This window comes from Belonocnema kinseyi, chromosome 2 (genome assembly GCF_010883055.1).
Source record: "Belonocnema kinseyi isolate 2016_QV_RU_SX_M_011 chromosome 2, B_treatae_v1, whole genome shotgun sequence".
Taxonomy (NCBI): domain Eukaryota; kingdom Metazoa; phylum Arthropoda; class Insecta; order Hymenoptera; family Cynipidae; genus Belonocnema; species Belonocnema kinseyi.
In genome coordinates, this window is record NC_046658.1 from 92,240,115 (window position 1) to 92,261,895 (window position 21,781).

General features: G+C 23.1%; 1 protein-coding gene across 4 annotated transcripts in view; it reads right to left on the reverse strand.

Annotated features, from left to right (window-relative positions):
* Positions 1–21,781, reverse strand: part of LOC117168557 (ATP-dependent DNA helicase DDX11) — a 43,106-nt gene that overhangs the window by 9,871 nt on the left and 11,454 nt on the right. For all 4 annotated transcript variants that reach the window (XM_033354301.1, XM_033354302.1, XM_033354304.1 and 1 more), the window contains 3 exons: positions 15,280–15,821; positions 12,202–12,425; positions 3,798–4,062 (listed from right to left, as the gene is read on the reverse strand). In XM_033354301.1, coding sequence (XP_033210192.1) covers positions 3,798–4,062; positions 12,202–12,425; positions 15,280–15,821 — 1,031 coding nt within the window. The remainder of the gene's footprint in view (positions 1–3,797; positions 4,063–12,201; positions 12,426–15,279; positions 15,822–21,781) is intronic.

Genomic DNA, 21,781 nt, shown 5'->3' on the forward strand with positions numbered 1-21,781 from the left:
GTAATTCACCTTCAATTCTTATTAATTTATTCTGAATTATTTTTAATTCTTTGAAATTCTCTTGCATTTTTGTATTCACTTGCATTTTTCGAAATTCACACAACTGTCATCAATTCAATATATTTTTTTAGTATTTCTTTATTTTATTCGGACACAAAGAAATAATTTTAAAATTGAGCATTATCTTTCTCTTAATTCATTCATCAAATGCTTTTAAATTCTCTTGAACTTTTCTTAATTTATTTCAAAAATACTAAATTCAGGTAAATATTTGAAAAAAATCCAAGGATTTTTACCAGATTTCAAAGAATTTAAATGATTTTCAAGGATTTAAATAAATTTTCTATGATTCAAGGAAATATAAGATTTCATGCCATTTTCATAGGATTTTATAATATTTTAATGGATTTCATATAATTTATTCAAAAATAATTGAGAAATTTCCTAGTATTTCAAAGATTTGTTAATATTTCAATAGATTTCAATAATTTGAAGTGAATTTGTAATAAGAATTTTTAAGAGCTTTAAAAAATTCTAAGGGATTCAAAAGATTTCAAGGTATTAAAAAAAATTCTAATAAATGTTTAATTTATTGCAGTAATTGAGTAGGATTTCAATACATTTAAATAATTGTAAGTGATTCCGACGGTTTTTAGGATATTTTTAGGATATTTTTAAAAATTCAAGGAATTTTCAAGATATTAAAAAAGTTTCAAGGGGTTTAAAAATCTCTAAAGATTTTAAATAATTAAAAAAATCTTTGGAATACTTTGAAAGATTTCGAAGAATTTTAAATCGATTTAGGTAATTTAATGGAATTTCAAAGAATTTGAAACATTTCGGGTTATTTTAAAAGATTCCAAAGAATTTTCAAGACCTGGATAAAATGTTCAAGGTACTATTTAGAAATACTTTAAAGGTTGTAAAGTATCATGTGGAATTTTTAATAGATTTAAATAATTTGAAGCGATTCCGACAATTATGAAAGATTCTAGGATATTTTTAAAAATTTAACGAATTGTCAAGATCTTTAAACAGTTTCAAGGGCTCTCAAAAGATTTCAAAATATATAAAATATTTCAGGGTTTTTTAAAAAGATTCTAAGTGATTCTGAAGAGCTTTAAAAACTTTAAAGAGAGTTCAAAAGATTTCAAATGATTTTAAATATTCTACGGTATTTTAAAAGATTCTAATCGTTTTCAAAAGATTGAACAAACTTCAAGGGATTCCCAAGGATTTTAATTATTTTGAGGGGAAAAAACTGCATACAGTTGTAAAGAATACATATTTATTTCAAAAATGTTCAAGGTTTTTTCATCAGATTTCTAAGTATTTGAATGATTTAAAATGATTTTAATCAATTTTCAAGGATTTCAATGAACTTATTAAAAAGAATTGAGAGATTCCGTAGAAATTCTAAAGATTTTAAATAATTAAAAAAATTTCAGGATACTTAAAAAGATTTCGAAGAATTTTAAATCGATTTAAGTAGTTTAATGGGATTTCAAACAATTTGAAATATTTCAGGGAATTTTAAAACATTTTCAGGCAGTTTTAAAAGATTCAACAACTTTCAAAGGATTTCGTCGGATTTTCATGATTTTAAGGATTTTAAAACCTACGATCAATAAGTTTTTTAATATTTTAAGATTCTAAGGGATTTTCAAAAATTTTAATAATTATAAAAATAACCAAATTTTAGTGTAATTTAAAAAATTTTAAGGAATTTTAAAGACCTTAATAAATTTTCAAGGTATTTAAAAATACCTTGGAGCTTGTGAAACAACATACAGCATTTTGACATCTTTAAAGGAATTTTCATGAGCTTTAAAAAGTTTCAGGGAATTTCGAAAAATTTCAAAGGATTTTAATATTTTTAAGGAATTTAAAAAAAATTGTCATGCAGTTCTAATAATTTCCTAGAATTTTGGAAGATATGAAACGATTTTGCAGTACCTGTGAAATTTTAAGCTATTTTTAAAGATTCCAAGGGACTTATAAGATCTTTCCAAACCTTCAAGATATTTCAAAGGATTTTAAAGATATTTTTTTTCATTTGAAGGTTATCCAACGGATTAAAAAAATCTTAGCATATTTTTAAAATCTCCGAGCGATTTTCAAGATCTTTAAAAAATTTAAAGGGATTTTAACAGATTTTTATGAGGTTCTAAAGAATTCCTAAAATTTTTGAAAATATGCAACAATCTTCACAACCTATAAGGTTTTAAGATATTTAAAAAAATTCTAAAGGTTTTTATATGATTGAGGAGAATTTTAATAATTATTTAAGATTTTTAGGAAATATCAGATTTCGTAGAATTTGATGAGATTTTATTATATTTTTACGGATTTCAAAGAATTCGTCCACAAGATTTTTGTTACAGAGATTTTAAGAGATTTTCAAATATTTTTTGTAATTAATTCATAATTCATCCTGAACTCTTATTAATTTACCCTGAATTCTTTTCAATTTTTTTTAACTCTCTCGCATTTTTAATTCACTTGGATTCTTCTAAATCCTCTCAATTCTTGTCAATTTAATAGATTTTTAAAAAGTATTTATTTAATTTATTCCGAATTAAGCAAATAAATACTTTAAAATTTTTTAATTATTTTTCCTTTAATTCTTTCATCAGATTCTATTAAATTCTCTTCAATTTTTCTAAATTTATTTTTAAAAAATACGAAATTCATTATATTTTATATATTTCTTAATTGTTTAAGATTCACTTGCAGTTTTTTTTAATCTCTTTCAATTCACTTTTGTTTTAAAACTGTTACAAGATTAGAATTTGGAAACACCTTGAACATTTTTTAATTTCTTGAATATTTAGAAATCTGATAATATCCTTCAGAATCTTTTAAAATATCTCAAAACTTATTTATATTAATATTTGAAAAAATTCAAGGATTTTTATCAGATTTCAGAGGATTGGAATTATTTTCAAGGATTTAAATCAATTTTCTAGGATTCAAGGAAATGTCAGATTTTATGTAATTGTCACTGGATTGTATAATAATTTGATGCATTTCAAATCATTTTTTCACAAATAATTGAGAAATTTCGAAGAATTTCGAAAATATTAAAAAATATTAAAATTATTTGAAAAGATTTCAATGACTTTTCAAGAGATCTAAAAAATGTCAATAGATTTCGAAGGATTGTAATGATTACACAAAATTTGAAATCTATGACCCTTTAGTTTTAGGATATATTAAAAGATTCTAAAGGTTTTTCAAAAACTTTAAAGTTTATAAGGAATTTAAAAGGTTTCAAGAATTTTCAATTGATTTCAATAATTTTAGGGGATTTTTAAAGTTTTTAATAATTTTACGGAAGTTTAAAAAATCTGAATAAATTTTCAAGGTAATATTTAGATTATGCTATTTTACCTTAGTAAATGACCAAAAAGGTCATTTTCTATTAAAAAAAAATTTGGCTCTAAGACCAAATTTTATTTATGTAAAATAATTTTAAACAATTTTTAAATTATTGTTTTGTTTCCAAACTTTGTATTAACATATTATTATATTATTAACTCTTGGGTTTCGCTGATTTAATTTATTCAAAAAAGTGACTAGAGTTTTAATCAAGTGTTTTATATTTTCATTTAAAAAAGTAACTATAGAGGCTTTGTCCTCAAAAAAAGGAATAAAATTGACTATGCAGCAGAAATAGTTTTTCTAAAAATATTCACTTAAAATGCTTTTTACAGAAGCTCCCTCACTCATTTTATTTTTTTTTTCAATTTCTAATATTTCCCTGCTAAGGTGAATTTCTTTAAAAAGATCCTTACCGACAACGCTGAACAATAATGAACCATTTTGGGGCTTCGGAGGATTTTTCACGATCTGCGCATATTTTTCTAGAACTTGGTTGACTTGGGATGCTAATTTCGGTTCTCGAAAAACACACTTTTTGTTGCGAAGCTTTGCCAAAACTCCGGAGGATTCTAAATATTTGTAAAGCATTTCTTCGTAGCCGTAAGATGGCAAAAATACGACAATCCCAGCTGGTACAATATTGCAAATATTTTGCAAGGCACGACCCAATTCACACATCTAAAATAAGAATTCATTTTAGTGAAAAATACTCTTTTTGCTAATAACAGGCGACTCCACGGATAAAAAAAAGTCTAAATAGTGTCACAAATTTTTTTAAACTTTAATTTTTCAGCAAAATATCCTCTTTTCTAACGTAATATTTCTAATTTATTAAAAATGAACCTTAATGTTTATTTAAAATGTTATTCTTTAGTCAATAAATGATTAAAACTCAAAAATTAACACGCACCGAATAGAAGGTACTAAAACTTTTCAATTAAACAATGTTAAATGAAATGCAAATAAACTGAAAAATTTAGAACTTTTATCAATTATATAGTTCAAAGATTCAGATTTATTTCCAAAAATATAAATCCACGTTAACATTTTCAATAGTCTAAATTAAAGAATCAAGCGAAGAACTTTAAAATTTTTCAAAATTATATTATTTTAAGTAATTTTAAGCTACACACATTTAGAATTAAAAAATAATTTAGTTAAATTATTTTAATTTTAAACGGTCTAGGTATCTTTTAAAAGCTGTAAAATTTTATTTCAAAATCTTGAGAAATCTAGAAGTGGCTTTAAATTTTTTCAAATTTAAAATAATTTTTGAATTTTTTTTCTGAACTTTTAAATATATTTCAAAATGAATTAAATTTTTTCTATAACTTTTAGAAAATCCTGAAAATTAAAGAAAATTGAATTTGAATTTATAAATAATAATAGAACAGCCGAATTTAAAATAAAATGTAGATTTTGCAGATTTCAAACAAAAAATGAAAGATTTTAAGGATTTTTTTTTAATTTGCAGGACTTTCAAAAATTGTAGGAAAATTTCGATTAATTTAAAAATATATTTAGAAGTTCTGAAAAAAATGTTAACACACTTCGTTTACATTACTTGAAATAATTTCAAGATTTTAATTAGTTTTTAATCTTTTCAAAACTCTTAAATATCTCTTAAAATTGCTCAAATTTTCTCTACAAATAATAAGTGTTCAATTATTATTTATACGTCAAAATTTAAAAATTTCACTAATAAAATGAACACATTTCAAACTGAACAATTAAAATTGTAACGCTAAAGGTTTAAAAGTTCTTCGAAAATCTAAATATTCAAAGCTTTCTATGTATAACAATTCAGTTTCAAACTGTTTTCTTTTAAATATTTGGTTTCCATTTACTCTTCTTAAATGAACAGTGAAATATTGCTAAATATTAAAAACTTATTCTTTTTCTGCATTAAGAAATTTCAAATTAAATGGGATAAAAATTAAATAATTTAGACTCACAATATTTTAAATTTAATAAAAACCTTTAATTATGACTATATTATTATGGATTTATTTTTAATTAATTAATAGAAATAATATATTAATAAATTTATTTATTAAATTTAATGGAAAAATTATATAAAGGAAGACCTGAAACTCGGAATTAAAAATAAATTATTGATAAATCACGAAATTTTTTATTAAAAAATAAAATTATCAGAATAAATGATATATTAATTTCAATTCTTATTAAGACTTTCGAATTGAAACAGTTACAATCAGAAATTCTCAAATTTTGAACGGGTCTAGGATTGTTTGGTCAAATCAATTATTGTTCATATTTCTATACTTAGGGTACAGATTCATTGAAAAAATTATTTATTTATTTATGTTTACAGTTGATAAAATGAAAATGTTTTTCATCAACAATTTTCAACTTCAAAGGCTTTTAATGTGTAATTGATTAAATCTTCAAAACTGCACTTTAATTATTTAAAAAACTGTTAAAATTGAACTTGGGCAGATTTTTCTTCTGAAAATTCGTAAAATTCCTGGTTACCCGGTACGGCGGCCATCCTGTTTTCTATAAAAATATCTTCGATTCTAAAAACTTCTAATTTTTAATTTATTTTTACCTTTAAAACTGCATTTTAAAATTCTTTAAATTAAAATAAATGCTTTTAAAAATTAAAAATCTAAAACGGAAAATTTTTTAAGTGATAGGTTTTCAAATTAAACATTCTAAACTAAATGATAAAATAATTTATAAAAATCACATTTCAACAAATTATTTAAAAACCGGTTGACAAAATTTTTATTCTAAAAATTTTGTAAAATTCCCCGTCAAAAATAAATTCACTGTCATTTCCCGGTTTTCCCCGATCTCATAAAATTCCCAGTCATTTCCCAGTTTTCAGAAGAATTTAATGAAACTTATGAAAATTCGAGGTATATTAAAAAAAGTCAAATAAATTGAAAAGACTTTAAAAAAATAACAAAAGCTTAATTGAATTCAATAATTTTGAAGTAATTTCAGTAAATTTAGAAGAATACATACGAATTAAAAAAAATCAGGAGAATTTCAAAGAATTAAAAAAAAATCAGGATAAATTAATGAGAATACATTGTGAATTCCAAAAAATAATTTCAAATTTCTTCAAATCATTGAAACCTTATTAATTTCTTATAAAAAAGAGACTAAGCGCTACAAAAAAACTCAAGTTAAATTCAAAAGAATTCATATGAATTAGGAAAATTGTTTTTAAATCGAAAAAATCTATTTATTTTAGTGAAATTTTAGTGACTATAGAGGAATTGGCGGGAATTGAAAAGAATTCGATAAAATGCATAAAATATCAAAACTGAACTTTAAAAACAATCAAATGAATTCAACACAATTAAAAAATATGAAAAACTGCATTGAACTGAGTAAGTTTGAGATGTTTAAAAAATGTAAAGAAAGTTTAAAAGAATATGATGCAATTTCTAAGAATTTAAGGTAACTTTTAAAGACTTCAAGATAAATCACACCAAAAGTTTTTTAAAATCCATTGAATTGAGTGGAATTGAGCGTATTTAGGAGAATTCAAAAGGAATTTTAAGGAATTCAGGATAAATTAATAAGAATTCAGGGCCCTACGAAATTTCTCACTTCTTGTGAATAGGTTCTTCGAAATCAGTTGAAACATTATAAATGCATGCAAATGTTTTTTAATTCCTTTAAATCATTAAAAACTGTAGAAATCCTTTGAAATTGTTTAAATCTCTGGAAAATGCCTTGGAATCATTTAAAATATCCTAAAATATTCCCGTCTTTTAAAATATATAAAATCCTTTGATATCTTTTGAAATTCTTTGAAACTTTTTAAAGCTCTTGAAAATGCCAAGGGATTTGAAAAAATATTTTTAACTATTTCAAATCCTCTTTTCATTTTACCAAATAATCCTTAGGATCAATTAGATAAAAGCTTTTAGACATTTAAGAAAAAGCATTGAATTAAGCAGAGTTAATTGAATTTAGAAAAAATTAAGTAAATTGAAGAAATTTAAGTGAATTCATAAAATTTATGAGATTTCATAAAATTCCAGAGAATTCGCAAAATGTAGGATAAATTAAAATCCATTAAAATTATTGAAACCCTCCGAAATTTGATAAAATAACGTGATATATTTTTAAAACTTATAGGTCCTGTAAAATTGCTCCATACCTTCCATAATCCTAGAAAATTCTTTATCCTACAATTTTTAAAACGCTTTAAAATTCCCTAAAACATAGAAATTCTCTGATTTGCTAATTTTTTCAAAATTCCTGACTCTTGAACGCTTTGATCTTTTTATACATTTTTTAAAAGTTCTATTAAGGGTTGCAAGTAAGAATATCCAACTATTTTTTATTTAAAGTTCTTTTTTTCTTAAAAAAGTTTACTAAGAAATTCTTGGTTAAGAATTCAACCTATTTGGTTAAAAATGTTATTATTTGGTTCAAAATTGAATTATTTTGTTGAAAATTCATCTTTTTGCTTTGAAAATTAAACAATTTGATTGAATTTTTTTCTCTTGACTTAAAAACTTTTGTTGGTAGAAAATTAATCTTCCCTGTTAAACAATAATCTTTTTTAGTTAAAAATGCACCTCTTTGTTTAGAAAATCAGCTTTTTTGGTTGAAAATTCAACTGTTTGGTTAAAAATTAATCTATTGCGGATAAAAATTCAATGTTTTGTTGCAAATTCAAATTTTCAGAATATTTAATATATAATTTAATTTTATATTTATAAATTAATAACATTTAACATTGATAATAATATAAAATAATATTCTATTATAATATTATTAATAATAGTATTCAATCATATTTATTATATAACAATTGATATAATTTAAACTTATTAATTATATAATATTTATATTTTTTGGTAGAAAATTAATCTTCTGCGTTTAAGATTGATCTTTTTCATATGAAAATTAATCTCATTCTGTAGCAAAATCTTTTTTTTATAAAAAATGCAACTAAGTGATTAAAAATTAATTTCTTACGATTAAATATATAATTTTTTGTTAAAAATTCACATTTTCGGGTTGAAAATTTAACTGAAAAATCGTTTTTGTTCAAAGTTCGGCTTTTTGATTCGATATTTATTCTCTTTTGGTTGAAAGTTAATTTGTTTCTTCAAAAAGTTTACTATTAAATACTTACCTAAGAATTCATCTTGTTTGATTAGCAATTTCATTTTTTTGTTCAAAATTGAATTATTTTTAAATTAATTAATTAATTATTTTAAAATTAAACAATTCGAACGAATTTGTTCTCTTGACTTAAAAACTTGTTTGGTAAAAAAGTAATCTTCTGTGTTGAACAATCATTTTTTTTTAGTTGAAAATTCAACTCTTTGTTTAGAAAAATCAGCTTTTTCAGTTCAAAATACAAACATTTGATTACAAATTAATCTGTTACGGTTGAAAATTCACACTTTCGGATTCATGTAATATATAATTTACTTTGATATTTATATAATAATAACATTTAACATTAATAATATAAAAAAATAATTTATTATATTATTATTAATAATAGTATTTAATAATATTTATCATACAAAGATGTATATAATTTAAAGTTATTTAATATATAATAATTATATTTTTTGTAGAAAATTAAACTTCTGTCTTGAAGATTCATCTTTTTCATATGAAAATGAATCTCATTCTGTAGCAAAATCTTTTTTTTATAAAAAATACAACTAACTGGTTAAAAATTAATTTCTTACGGTTGAATATAACATTTTGTGTTGAAAATTCACATTTTCTGGTTGAAAATTCAACTGAGAAATAATTTTTGTTCAAAGTTCGGCTTTTTTATTTGATATTTATTCTCTTTTGGTTGAAAGTTAGGTTTCTTCTTCAAAAAGTTTACTATCAAATACTTGCTTAGAAATTCATCTAGTTTGGTTAAAAATTGTATTATTTGGTTCGAAATTAAATTATTTTTAAATTAAACAATTTGATCGAATTTTTTCTCTCGTCTTAAAAACTCTTTTGGTAGAAAAATAATCTTCTATTTTGAACAATCATCTTTTTTAGTTAAAAATTCATCTCTTTATGTAAAAAAATCAGTTTTTTGGATGAAAATGCAAATTTTTTGTTAAAAATTATTCTGCTACGAATGAAAATTAAGTATTTTGTAGAAAATTCACATTTTCAGATTATTTAATATAAAATTTAATGTTATATTTATATATTTATAACATTTAACATAAATAATAATAATAATAATAATAATAATATATAATAATATTGTATTAAAATATTATTAATCATATTATTTAATAATATTTTATATATATTAATTTATGTAACTTAAATTTATTTACCATATAATATTTATATTTTTCGGTAGAAAATTAATCTTTTGTGTTAAAAAATCATGTTTTTAGTTAAAAATTTCAATATTTGGTCAAAAATTAACGTTTTTTGTTGAAAATTTATCTTTTCTGGTAGAAAATTAACGTTCTTGGATAGAAATTCAATTATTTAATAAAAAAATGTATTTTGTTAAGAATTAATATTCTTGGATAAAAATTAATATTCTGTGTTGAAGATTCATCTTTTTCATATGAAAGCTAATCTCATTCTGTAGAAAAATTATCTTTTTGGTTAAAAATGCAACTATCTGGTTAAAATTTAATTTCTTACGGTTGAATATAAAATTTTAGGCTGAAAATTCACTTTTTCGGGTTTAAAATTGAACTGAAAAATCGTTTTTGTTTAAATTTCGGCTTTTTGATTTGATATTTATTCTCTTTTGGTGGAAAATTTATATTTTCTACTGAAAAATTCAAGTGATTCAAAATTAATCTGTTTTGGTTAAATTTTAAACTATCTTGTTAGAAATTCGTGTATTTTGATTCAATTCAACTGTTTTGATTTAATGTGAAAATCTTATCTTGGTTAAAATATCAACCATTACATTTTTTGTTGAGAATTCATATTTTTTGGTTGAAAATTCAACAATTTTTCACAATCATCTTTTTTATTTAAAAATTCATCTCTTTCGGTAAAAAATCATAATTTTTGGTTCAAAATTCACCTGCCTGGTAAAAAATTAATCTGTTGGAGATGAAAAGTAAGTGTTTCGTTGAAAATTCACATTTTACGATTTAGTTAATATATAATTTAATTTTATACTTTCATAACATCTAACATTATTATTAATATAAAGTAATTTTATATTACAATATTATTAATAATAATATTTAATAATATTTATTATATAATAGAAATTCAATTATTTGGTTTAAAAAAAATGTATTTTGTTGAAAATTCATATTTTTGGTGAAAAATTGTTCTTCTGTGTTGAAAATTCATCCTTTTGATCCATTTTTTAAATTAAATAATGAAATAAACATTTTTTATACATGTAAAAAATGAGCCATTTGATATTTTCTTGGCCAAAAATTTCTAAAGAAGACAGAACCATAAATAAATAAATTCGTAATTTTTTGCAAACATAAGTCGTCTTTGTGATCTCTTTGGAAATATTTTTCAATTTTTGTAAAGTCTTTGAAATCATTGAAATCTTTGTGAATTCGTGGGAATTTGTTTTAAGTATTACAAACTTTAGTGAAAGCTTGAAATTTCTGTAAAATCTTTGCAAAATCTTTCGGCATCTTTTAAAGCTTTTGCAAAATCTTTAAAATCTTTAAAATATTTGAAATCTTTGTATAGTTTTTTTAAATCTTAACGAAATCTGTGAAATGTTTGTGAAATACTTCTGAAAAATTGTTTTTGTCATTAAAAATCACTGAAATACTTGAAAACTTTTGAGGTCATCTAAAAAATGTTGATATCGGTTAAAATATTTAAAAGGTTTTGAAATCTTTTAAATCTGCGAAAACTTCGTGAAATTTGTTGAAATATTTTGAAATATTTTTGAAATCTTTCTTTGATCCTTTTCCTGCAATCTTTTCCACTCGTTAGAAATCATTGAAATCTTTAAAAAATCTTCTCCAATTTATTTAAACATTTTGAAATCTTTAGAAATGTTTAAAAAAATTTTAAATCTTTAAAACTTGTATACTGCACTCTTTTTGAAACCTTTGAAATTCTTGTATTCTTTTTAAATCCTTATGAAGTCTTTGAAATATTTGTGAAATCTTTCAGAAATCTTTTTTATTCGTTTGAAATTTTCGGATTATTTCAAATCTTTGTGATATCTTATGAAATCTTCTAAAAAATTAAAATGATTTTAAATCTTTGAAATTTGTTGAAATCTTTGAATTTCTTGTATTCTTTTAAATCTTCATGAATTTTTTGTATAATATTTGAAACTTGTGTGAAATCGTTTAATATATCCTAAACAATTTTGAAATTGTTCAAAATATTTGAAATGTTTTGCAATCTTAGAAATATTGTTTACTATACCCTTTTTTTAAATCTTTAAAATCATTGACACGCCTTTTTTTAATCTTTGAATTCCTTGAAATCTTTTAAATCTTTGTGAAATCTTTCTTAAATATTTCGCATTCGCCTTAAAATCTCTTTATTAATACTGTAATAAAAAAAAGATAAATTACATCTTGATAAAGAAAAAATGTTCAGCGGCAAGATTTTTTCTAAATAAGAAGCTTCTTTCATAATGAACTAAAAGATTTGAAGTACTTTTGGCATTTCAATAAAATTATCGTTTTGAAAAAAATAATAATAATAATAATAATTCAAATTCAAGGTTCTCGTGAAAAATGCAGGAAGATTTCCCGGTTTTCAAGATTTAACAAAAAATCCAAGGAGTCTTTAGGTCATATCTCTAAAAAAAAGTGTCAAATATTAAAAATTTTAGCAGAAATAATAACAAAAATGGTGTGTTCCGGAATAATTTTAAATTACCATCTTCTCATTTCCTCTGTTTTGAAAATTGAATTCAAACTCGATTCCAGTGGGACCTCGTGTAACAACACTCGTCAGAATATTTTCTTTAGGAATCACATGATCACAGGAAAAAGTAATGATTCTTTCTGGATTAGCGCCAGCGCCAATAAACAATTGTTCCTTAAATTCTGACATAGGTTCCATCGTCCCTCCTGCTAGAATCACTGCCCTTGCTTCATGCACTGTAAATAAATAAATAAATAAATAAATTATTATTACTTCTATATTTCATTTATATTGCATTTTTAATCAAATAGTCAAATTTTTAAACAAATTAGGTTAAAATTCAATCAAATATTTGAATTTCCTAGACAAAAGGAACCATTTTTTAGAAGACAGTTTAATTTTCATTAACAAATTTCATTTTTAACCACGAGTAAAGTTTTTATACTAAAAAGCCAAATTTTTCAGAAAAGCGTAGACTTTTAAATTGAAAAAGATGAATTTGTAACAAAACATGTGAATTTTCAAACAGCAAGATTAATTTTTTAGCCAAAAAGACGACTTTCAAACAAAATATATGAATTTTCTACCAAATAGTTAAATTTTCAACTTAAACAACATACAGGACAAAGTCTCAACTAAAAATAGAATAGCTCAATTTTCAGATAAAAAAATAATTTTCAAAAAAAAGTGAATTTTCAACAAAGCTGTTAAATATTGAACCCAAAAGATATATTTTCTACATAATATGTTTTTTTTTCTAACCAAAAAGTTTTATTTTCAAGCCAAAAAAATGAATTTTCTACAAAAAAAGCAGTTTTTAACATAAAAATTGATTTCCAAAGACATAGTTGAATTTTTAACTACATTTATGAATCCCTCATAAAAAAAATTGTTTGCAACGTAGTTCAACATTAAGTCAAAAAATATTAATCGATTTTTCAACCAAAAAGTATGAATTCTCAATGAATACGAATTCTCAATTAAATTTCTACACTTTTTTAACAAAATACAAGAATTTTCAACCAAAAATGTTTCTACCAACTAAAAAAAAAATAATTTTTAACCAAAAATTGAATATTGTAATTCTCAGTTAAAGAAATTTATTCTTAACACAACATAAAACGATTTTTCATGAAAATAATTACATTTTCAAACATAGACATAAACCTTGAACTAAGAAAATAAATTTCTAAGAAAGTAGTGGAACTTTTGATTAAAAAGAGAATTTTTAACAATATAATTGTATTTTCAACAAAATAATAAAATTTTCAACCAAAAACTCTTTTGGTTGAATTTATCTATTATTTATTCATTTTTTAACTTGAATTCCACTCTGATGAGTTTGGTAGAAAATTAACTTTTTTGTTGAAAATTCATATTTTCGGATCGAAAATGCAACTGTTTTGTAGAAACTTCATTTCTATGGCTTGAAAATTCAACAATTTGGTGAAAATCCTTTTTATTTCTTGCTTCAAAATTTGACTTCTTCGTTATAAAATTTACATCCTTTAGTAAAAAAATTAACTTTTTTGTTAATCATTCATAATCTCGGTTTTAAAATGCAAATTTTTTCCCTAAAATTGGTCTATTTGGCTTAAAAATTGGACAATTCAGTCTTGTTTAAAAACTCTTCTTTTTCGTTTCAAAATTGATTTATTTTTGTAAAAAAATCTCGCTTGTTGTTGAAAATTCAAATATTTTGGTAGAAAATTAATCTGATTTGGTTGAAGATTTTTTGGTTAAATTCAACTGTGTTTTATTTCGAATTAAAATCTTTTTTTATTGGACTAATAAGAAATTTTATATTTTGTAAAAAAATGTCTATAGGGTTCAGCTATTTTTTGAAAATTGGTCTTTTCTGGTTGAAAATTTGTACTACTTTATTCATAATTCAACTGTTTGGTCGAAAATTTAACCATTTTGTTTCAAATTCATTTTGTTCTTGGGTAGAAAATTCAATGATTAGGTTAAAAATTAGTCTTTTTTCGAAATTTAACTCTTTTTTTTAAGTTCACGAACACTTTTCATATTTGTAATTACTACTTAAAATAACCTATATTTTGTTGGCACTTTTATTCATTTGAAGTTCAGAAGGCAACCATGAAACCTATGCTAAACTTGATCCAAAGCTGCACGGATTTGACAGAATGGCCTATCCAAATACAACTTTAAAGGCGCGAAATTTAAAAATGCCCCTGTCGAATGGCTTTTCCCGTGCTGCTGTGCAAATCGGGTAGCCTTCAAGTTTCCTGTACATGTAAGCCTCAGCGCGTCCACCCTATATCAAATGTCCGTCTATCAATTTAACAAAAATTAAAAACTTAAATTTCCTCATTTTCAACTGAATAAAAAGTTTTAAGTACCAAATTTGCCCCCCCCCCCACAACTCAATAAAGATGTGAAAAACCAAAAAAGTCTATTTAAAAACTGTTGTTTTTTAAATAAAATTTTTTGAATTAAATTATTTTAAAATGGAATATTTTAGACCTAAACAATATTTGAATAATATTTGAAATTTAATAAAAGCCTTTAATTATAAACCTGTTCATTTTAAATGAATTAAAAATTCTAAACACTTTGTACAATTTTAATCAGACCGATAAATTTGTGTAACTACACTAAGGCTTGCAAATTGAAACTGTTCAATTTTTAACATTATAATCGGTAAATTATTTAATTTTTACCAATTTCAGAATCGCTTCCTAAACTGAATTATTGTTAAATTTTTGAAACTCGAACTACATTTTAGTTTTAAAAATAATGAATCAATTTATTTTTGAAGTTGGACAACTGAAATTTTTTAATTCTTTAAATTGAAAATGTATGCTTAAAAATAAAGACCTAAAATGAAAAATTGTCAAAGTAAAAGGTTTTAGAACTATACATTTACATTATACATTATACATTATACATTATACATTTTACCGAAAGTTAATAATTAAACTTAATATTTCAAAAAAGTAGAAATCGAACTTATTTTAAATTGTAAAAATTTGCCAAAAATTCCAGTTAATAAATAAAATCACTGCAATTTCTTGGCTTTTTCCGGTATCAAAAAATTTCATAATTGTCCCTGAAAATAATACGTACCAATATCGTGAAAGTGAGCAGCAGGATTAAGCAAAAGGAACTTCAAAGTTCCCTGTCCAATTGTCGTTCCAGGAATAACGAAAATTCTCCCATCAGCGCTTTTGGAAAGCAAGCATTCGAGAAAGCCATAAACCAAAATCAATGGACTATTGCTCTGCTCTTCATTGTTTTTTTCGTTCAATTTAGTATCGATTTCTTCAACACTTTTGTCCTGTAAACTGTTCAGAAAAGCCTTCACCCCCGTCGGTTTTTTAGAAACATTTATAGTCACTCCATTCTCGTACTTTTCCATGTAGCCTCTCAATTTATGAACGAGTTTTGAATCCTTCATGAACTTGAGCAGGTGAAAAATATTAACTGTATCGAGTTCTGCCATAGCCTCGAAATCCCTGATTTTGTAAAGTTTAGGGGTCGTATCTTTACTCGTGTTATCATCAGGCTGAGATTTTATTGTTCCACCCAGAGTCTTCAATAGTTTCTTTAGGCAGAAACTCAGCTGATTCAAGTACATAACATTCTTCGCGGAGAAAAGAGTCTGAAATCTGAAAATAAAATTGATTATACATATATTCAATAGTTTATTTCTTGGGTGCTGTCCATTAACTACTACAGGTTGGCGGTTTTCATCAAAGAAACCAAATTTAGGGTTTTTCCCGGTTCGCAAACATTTTTCACGATAAATAAAATTTTACAAATTAAAATTGTAAAGCGAAACATTTTTCCATTTGAATAAATAAAAAATAAAGTACAAATTAAAGCACTAAAAGTGGAACTCTTGAATTTTGAACTGTTGAAATTTAAGTTTTAAAGTTTTTTAATTAAAAAATTTTCTATTACAATTCTCTTAGTTGAACAATTTTTAATGAAATTCAGATAAACTGTCAAATTTAGCATTTTCAACTTTTATAAATCATTATATTATTTTAAGGAATTTCAAGCTAGACACATTTTTAAAATTAACATTTTTTTAACTGAACTCTTCTTAAATTAGAAGTTAAATTATTTTAATATTAAATAGTTTAAACATTCCTGAAATGCTTCATAATTTTATTTCAAAATCTTAAGAAATCTTTTTCATATTTAAAATTATTTTTGTAATTTCTTCAGAACTTCTAAAATCAATTGAGTCTTTTCTACAATTGTTAGAAAAGCCTACAAATTTCAAAAAATTTCCTCAAAATTTTGATGTGCAAATAACAATTGAACACTTATTATTCAATTTAAAGAGATATTTTAAATAAAATTAAAACAGCCTAAATTAAAACAAAATTTAGATTTATGCAGATTCTAAACAAAAAATTTAGAAGCTTTTCAGAAATTGTGAAAGGCTTGAAAATAATAAAAAAAATTTCTTACGATTCCTAGAATAATTGAAAATGATTTCCCGATTCTTTTTTAAAAATTTAGTAAATCTTTTAAAACTTTTAAAAATATTTTCTTAGAACAATTTTTCAAGATTAAAAATCATTTTCTATTTTCCTGGGAATTTTAATTTAATGTTTTATTCTTTTGAAACCCAAGAAATATCTTACTTTTTAAAATAAATTCTTTAAAATTCACTAAAATATCATTAATTCGCGTGAAATTCTATGAAATCTAGTAATATTTTCTAAAAACCTGAACAATTTATTAAAATACCTTAAGAGCTTTAAAAAAAAATCCTTAAAATCATTGAAAACCTCGGAAATCTTGTATAATCCCATGAAATATTTTGAAATATCTCAAAACATATAGGTCGTCTAAAGCTGTTCTATGTATTCCAAAACTGTAGAAAATTCTTTATCCTAACACATTTCAAATCTCTTTGAAATTCCTTCAATTGATCGAAATCAATAAAAAATTTCTAGTAATCTCTTAAGATTTTCTAAAACATTTAAAATCCTTTGAAATCCTACAAAATACCTCAATTCTCATGAATAAAGTCTTTGAAATCCACTAAAATATTATAAATAAATTTATATCCCAAAATATGCCAAACGCTTGGAAATTCTTCCAAATTAATTAAATTAATCCAAAAAATCCTTAGAATCTTTTTAAATTCCCTAAAATATTTCAAACTAAAAACTCTTCCAAATGAATTAGAAGTTTTAAAAATACCCTAAAATCTTAAAAGCCCCTCAAAATTATTGAAATTTATTGACAATTTCTCGTAATATTTAAAAATAATCTGAAATATTTCTAAAAAACTCATTTAAACGACGAGTTAATTTATTGAAAAAAGTGATTTCTTACAGAAATATCCTGATTTTTGCTATTTTTTTCAAATGCCGAACTCTTGAAAACTTGGATCATATTATGAATTTTTAAAATTTCCGTTACGGGCTGCAAATGGGGTAACATAGGAACCAATTCTTGAAAATATGGTACTTTAGGGACCTTAACTGAATATAGGGTACAATAAGGGGTATAGGGGCCGGTCTGTGAGGCCTGTACTTAAAATACAGATTCTTGTTTTTTTTTTTAATATTTGTTTATATCTACAGTTGATAATATCAAAATTTTTTTTCTACCAAATTTTCAACTTTAAACGCTTTTAATTTTGAATTGTTTAAGTCTTCAAGACAGCATGTGGAAAAGTTGAACTTTCAAGCAAAAGAGACGAATTTTTAACTAAATAGTTTAACTTTTAACCAAATAGTTGAATTTTTAAGCCAAAAATACTAATTTTTTAGAAGATAGTTGAATTTTCAACCAGCAAGATTAAACTTTTTACTAAAAAGTTCATTTTTAACCAAGAAAAAGAAATTTTCTCCCAAAAGAGACGAATTTTCAACCTTTACAGATAAATTTTCAACAAAAAAATCTATTTTTAATTAAACAGTTGCATTACCATCAAATAGTTGAACTTTTAAGCAAAAGGGACGAATTTTCAACAAAATTGAACTTTTCACCAAATAGTTCAATCTAAAAGTGAAAAAGACGAACTTTTTCTAAGACCTTTGCATTTATAACAAACAATTTCATTTACAACCAAGAAAGATGAATTTTCAATTCAAAGGAACGAAACAAAACAATGGAATTTTCGACCAAAAAAGATGACTATCCAAATTCCAAATCGTCGATTTTTCAACCTCCAAAGATGCTTTTTCTACTAAATTGTGGAATTTTCAAACAAAAAATATTAAAATTCAATCGAAAACAGTTAAATTTTCGAGCCAAAAATACAAATTTTTAGAAGACAATTAAATTTTCAACAAAAAAGTTCATTTTGAAGCAAGAAAGACAACTTTTCTCCTATAAAGATTAATTTTCTACCAAAAACGAATTATTAATCATTTAGATGAAAGAAAACAACGAAATTAAACCAAATAGTTTAATCCTCAACACAATAGGTGAACTTTGATTCAAGGAGGAAAAAATTTTCATCGAATAGAGGAATTCCCAACCAAAAATATGAATTTTTAATAAACGAAATTAATTTTTCAAGCAAAAAGACGAGTTGTCAACAAAATTCATGAATTTTATACCACATAGTTGATATTTCGACTTATAAAGAATAAATTTCTAACAAAATAGTTAAATTTTCCACCGCGGTTAATTTTTTTACTAAACTAATAGATTTTGGAGACAAAAAGGTGAATTATCTACAAAACAGTCGAGCTTTTACCCTAAAAATATGATTTTGGAACAAAAAAATTTAATTTCTTCCAAATAGTCAAATTTTCATAAAAATAGTCATTCTTTAATCAATTGTTGAATGTTCAACTAAGTGATGAATCTTTAAAAAAAATTATTTTTTTAATCGTAATTGAAACGTAAAACCAATAGTCGAGTTTTCAGTCAAAAAAATATTTTAATTTAAAATAAAAAACATTTGAAATTCACCAGACACGAAAAAGTAGAATCCTCAACTAAAACATATTAATTTACAAATAAAATTATGAATCTTAACTGGAATATGTGAATTTTTATCGAAAGAGATTAACTTTCAACAAAGTAGTTTTATTTTTAACCAAAAATATAAATTAAAACACAAATGATGATTATTTAACTGAAATGCTTGAATTTTCAAACAAAAAGATGAATTGTTGAAAAAGATAATTCATTTACTACCGTAGAAGACGATTTTTCAACAAAATATATAAATTATCAATAAAATAGTTGAAATTTCAACTAAAAAAGACACATATTCAAGCAAATAGTTGAATATTGTACTAAAAGAAATCAATTTTTTACGAAAATAGAATTAGTTGAAGTTTTAGTTAAAAAAATTTACTTTTAAACAAAACGGATGAATTTTCAACTAAAATAACGAATCTTCAACAGAAATAGTTGAATTTTAATCAAAAACGATGAATTTTCAACCATGAAGATTAATTTCCACCGAAAAAGATAAACTTTTAACAAAAAATGGAATAGTTAAATTTTCAGTTAAATTAATTTTTTAACCAACTGATGATTTTTCAACTGAAATAGTTGAATTCTCAAACAAAATGATGGATTCAATCAAAAATTGAAGTTAAAATTTTAGTTACATAAATAAATTAATGCTCAATCATAGAAATAAATTTTTTAATAAAACGATGAAATATTCAACCGGAATAATAACAGTTTGTTTTTAAAAAAACTTAACTTTCAACAAACAAACAAAATCCTTACCAAAAGAGTTTTTTGAACTGACATACTTGAATTTTCAGTGAAAAAAATTAATTTTTAATCAAGAAAAGCGAATTTTCAAGCAAATATCTCATTTTTCGACCAAAGAAATGACTTTTCAATCAAACTTTCAAACAAAAAAAGCAAATTTTCAACAACAATAAAAATGGTCATTTAACGGTTTTTTCCCGGTTTCAATCATTTTTCACGGCCAATGAAATTTAAAAATTCGAACTCAATTCTAAACATTTTTCCATTTAAAGCAATAAATAAATATAATAATAAGCATATAATAATAAGCAAATAATAATAGCAATAATAAATAACAAATTAAATTTACACGTAACAAATGGAAGGTACTAACAATTTTCAATTGAAAATTTGTTAATGAAATGCAGATAAATTGCAAAATTTAGAAATTTTATCAATTATAGAACTCAAAGTTTCAGATTCATTTCCAAAAATGTAAATCCACGTTAACATTTTCAATACTCTAAATGAAAGAATCAAGCAATGAATTTTTAAAATGTTCAAAATAATATTTTTTGAGTAATTTTAAGCTAGACAAGTTAAAAGATTACAAATAAATTTTTTAAATTAACAATTTTTTAAATTAGAAGTTAAATTATTTTCATTTTAAATAGTTTAAGAATCCTTCAAAAACTTTTTAAAAAATTCTTTCAAAACATTGAGAAATCTAGAAGTGGTGTTATATTTTTCCAAATTTAAAATCATTGTTGAAATTTTTTTGAAACGTTTAAATATATTTTTTAATTAATTGAATTTTTCCTACAACCTTTAGAAAATCCTGCAAATTAAACAAAAATCCTTAAAATTTCAATTTATAAATAACAATAGGAACATTTATTATTTGTAGAAAAAATTAAAGTAATCTTACGAGATATTTAAAGAATATTTTAATATCAAAATTAAATTTAGAACTTGAAATGATTTCAAATCATTTACACGAAGTTTTTGAACCAAAAAATTAGGCTATTTGTACCGAAATTTTGGTACAAATATCCACAGCGGAATTTAAAACAAAATGCATATTTTTGCAGATTTCAACTAAAAAATTTAGAAACTTTTTAGGAATTGTGAAAGGCTTGAAAAGAATGGAAACATTTCCTTAAGATTTCTAGGAAAATTGAAAATGATTTTTCATTTTGAAAAATTATTGTAACAGAAAATTTAAAAAGATTTTAAGAGATTCCCAAAAATGATCAAAACAGAACCTGGAAGATTTTAAGGATTTTTTTTAAATTTTCAGGATTTTCCAAAAGTTGTAGGAAAAATTCGATTAATTTAACATTTTTTAAACAGAACGATTTAAATTGTAACGTTAAAAGTTGAAAAGCTCTTCGAAATTCTACAGAGTCAAAGCTTTCGATGTAAAACAATTCATTATCAAATTGTTTACTTTTACATATATTTGTGTTCAATTTACTCGTCTGAAATGAAAACTGAAATTTGTAATGGCTTAGAAAACTAATAAAAATAATATATTAATAGATTTATTTATTTAATTTAATATGAAAAATAATATAAAGGAAGACCTAAAACTTTGAATTAAAAATATTTTATTGATGAATCATTAAAATCGTTATTTAAATATAAAATTATCTCAATAATTGATATTATAATAATCTCAATTCGTATTAAGACTTTCGAATTCAAAACGTTTCAATCTGGAAATTCTCAAATTTTGAACAGATTTAGAATCGTTTTGACAAATCAATTATTGTTCAGTTGTGTATACTTTAATTATTTACAAAACTGTTGATATCAAACTTGGGCAAAATTTTCTTCTGAAAATTCGTAAAATTCCCGGTCAAGGAATAAATTCACTGTCATGTCCCGGTTTCCCGGTTCAGCGGGCACCCTGGTTAAATACAGTAATATAGAG